We start from the raw sequence: 3,065 nt of genomic DNA on the forward strand, positions 1-3,065 counted from the left end.
ATAATACAAGTTAGAAGGATGGAAGCTGCAGTTTTTCTTGTGAGCTGTGGAGATAAAGTACACGAGGTGTATTAGTCACTACACAAGGGAAGTTGGGTGTGAGAGAAGTGAGATAATCTATGAGCTGTGCAGGAAAGAGCTAGTGGTAGCTTCTCGTTTGAAACGTCCCAGTGCACTCCCTGAAAGGGCATCATCAGTTCCCTAGTAACAAACAAACAAAACGACCATGCTGTCAGCCCTCCATACGACTTGAGTCCATGCATGCATATATCCATGAATATATTCCCTCCTACCAATATTGTGAGAGCTAGCTAGCAACTTTAGCTATCATGAGCCACCATTGGACAAAGGGTCTCTTCAACGACACCGGTGACATCAACCAAACTTTCTGCAACCATTTAGCTAGCTGACATTAAGAAGCCCAATCAGCACAATAAAACAATGATCACACATCACAGAGAATGAAAGACATGAACTAATCACCACATGTAGACATGCATTCACGATTCAAATTTGTACAAAAGCAAACACACTTGGTCTACATCATCTGCGAACCGTGGTAGACATTCAGGACCATATATGTATGTAGGACATTAAATGGAAATTTTATTCAGGGTAGGAGATTAAAGCTAGCTATGGTACATCCATGAAGTTACATAACACGATTGACCCCACCAAGCTAGTGACTGTGGGCTACACTGAACTTAGACAAGGAGCTAAGCTCCGTTACAGAAGAAGAAGGAAACGACAATACACTTACAGTAGATCATTAACCTCATACAGGACACGCGCGCAGAAGATTGACCCAACCAAGTGACTGTGAGCTGCACCGAACTAGGACAAGGGGGTGAGCAGAGCTCCATCAGGGAAGATGGGTACAATACGCTTAACCCCCTGTCACGACCTTGTTGCTCCCAGATACGGTATGGTAGCTCCCAGACACGGTATTGTTGCTCCCGGATACCGTATTGTGGTTCCCGGACACGGTGCAGAAGCTCCCGGAGACATTGTTGTCGTGCCCGGAGACAACATTGTTGTTCTCGGACACGACATGGTTGCTCCCGCGCACGATCTGGTTGCTCCCGGCCACGACATTGTCGCACCCTCTCACGACGGTGTTGTTGCTCCCGGACACGGTGTTGTTGCTCCCGCACATGACAACGTTGTCGTTGCCGGAGAGAACGTTGGTGTTCCCGGACACGACGGTGTTGTTGGTGCCGGTTATCGTGTTTGGTTCTTCGTCGAGGGTTCTGCGGTTACGCTCCCCCGCAAACAATGGCGTGTCAGTGAAAGGCGTACCGAGCGAGCGAGCGGCGGTGGCGAGGCCCTTGATGAGTCGCGCCTGCAGACTCTTGGGTACCTCGCCGGCCAACGAGTTACCGGAGAGATCCAGGAAGGAAAGGTGGTCGAGCTCCGCCAAGGGTGCTCCTGGGATGAGCCCCGCAAGGCCGCGGCCGGGGAGCCGCAACGCCGTGACACGGCCGCTTGCGGCGTCGCAGCCCACACCTTCCCAGCGGCAGCACGAGGCGCCGGACCACGCGGCGCGGAGGGGGACGCCACCGCCGGTGAGGTTCCCGGCGAAGGCCCGCAGCGCGTGGAGGTCGTCGGGGTGGCACGGCGTAGTCTCGCTGCTCGCCGTCGGCGAAAAGAGGAACGCCAGGAAGAGCAGCAGCAGGCAGCACTTCGCCATGGATTCAGCTGTGGTATGCTACAGCTCAGCAAGAGCCCTTTTGTTTTGGAATGCAAGTGATTCGCAAGTGTTGGTTGTTGAAAATTGCATGGGTGGTGCATCCTACTTATAGTGGCTGAGTACTAGCTAGAGTCCGTGGTGGTGCAGTACGTGTCCGTGGCTCAAACTGCTTGCTTGCGTGTGTTTGTAAGCATAAGCAGTACAAGTCCGTGACTCAAATTTGGTTTTTGTTGGACAGAAATTCGTCGGTCCCATGGATTCAAGCTGCTGCCAACTCCTCAATTCAGAAATTCGTCGGTGACATGGATATTCAGCTCTTATTGGGCTCCTCGTGTACTATTTTATGTACTCCCACAACCTGTACCAATTACTATCGTTTTTCGATAAAGAGCGTATATTAATATCGCACATATATACCACAATTACACCTTGCCTCTGCAACAACATCATGCTCTAATGGTATAAAAGATACACACTGCCAAAAAAAAAAGAATAATTACAAAAAAAAAAGTCGTGCTACAGAGATCGAAAACTTGAAACAGCAACACTGGCACCACCAAGACAACACCAGAAGATCAGCTTCTCCATAAGCGACGTCTCCAAGAAGGAAACAGTGAACAAACACTGTCGTCGTCCGATCATAGATTTTAGGTTTTCACCCTGAAGAAAGTCCTCACTCTCAAAGCAATGCATTCAACAAGAACATTGCCAGGCACAACCAATTAAGGTCAGATCTTGGATTTTCATCCTGAAAGATAGAATTCTGAACTTCTCTTGGTCAGTCGCCCCCACATACAAGTCGATGTTTGAAGTCACGAAGCACCAAGCCAATTCCACCTCACCACGAAGATCCGATCACCATTGCTCTTCCACCGATCTCTGCTTTCATGACATTCTCCGCCAGGACCACGGAAAGAAAACGAGCTCCATGATATTAACAACCAACATAGCTTCGAAGCGCTCCCTCTGAAACCAAACAGTCAGATAAAAAAACATGGGTGCGCACGACCGAAAACACCCAATCCAGCAATCTTCAGGCATTGATCGCACAATGAATTCCGCCGCCAGGGCCTTCCGGAATACGACAATCCAGCCATCCCGGTGGGAAGAAGCTTCCGACCGATCTTCACTTGGCTCGAGAGGAATCCGAGGACCACCATTATTCGCATAGACACGACTCTGATATCCGAGGCCACTTATGCAAACCAAGTTGCATGTCAAGCATGCAACAAGTCTGATGTACGCGGGCCTGTAAAGTTAGTCTGGGCCACTTCATCCCACCATGCCGCTAAGATATAAAGCACACGTAGAAGAAGCAAATAAAATGATCATCATCGCCCACATACATATGTGTTCTAACCGTACAAAGCATCTA

General features: G+C 49.5%; 1 protein-coding gene across 1 annotated transcript; it reads right to left on the bottom strand.

The window, feature by feature from the left end:
* Window positions 1–586: 586 nt before the first annotated feature.
* LOC127342134 (receptor-like protein 2) lies at window positions 587–1,781 on the bottom strand. The gene has a single exon (XM_051368068.1). The coding sequence runs from the start codon at window positions 1,688–1,690 to the stop codon at window positions 887–889; it is 804 nt and encodes a 267-aa protein (XP_051224028.1). The 5' UTR covers window positions 1,691–1,781; the 3' UTR covers window positions 587–886.
* Between the last annotated feature and the right edge of the window lie 1,284 nt (window positions 1,782–3,065).

The sequence above is a fragment of the Lolium perenne genome, chromosome 1, assembly GCF_019359855.2.
Source record: "Lolium perenne isolate Kyuss_39 chromosome 1, Kyuss_2.0, whole genome shotgun sequence".
Classification (NCBI taxonomy): Eukaryota; Viridiplantae; Streptophyta; class Magnoliopsida; order Poales; family Poaceae; genus Lolium; species Lolium perenne.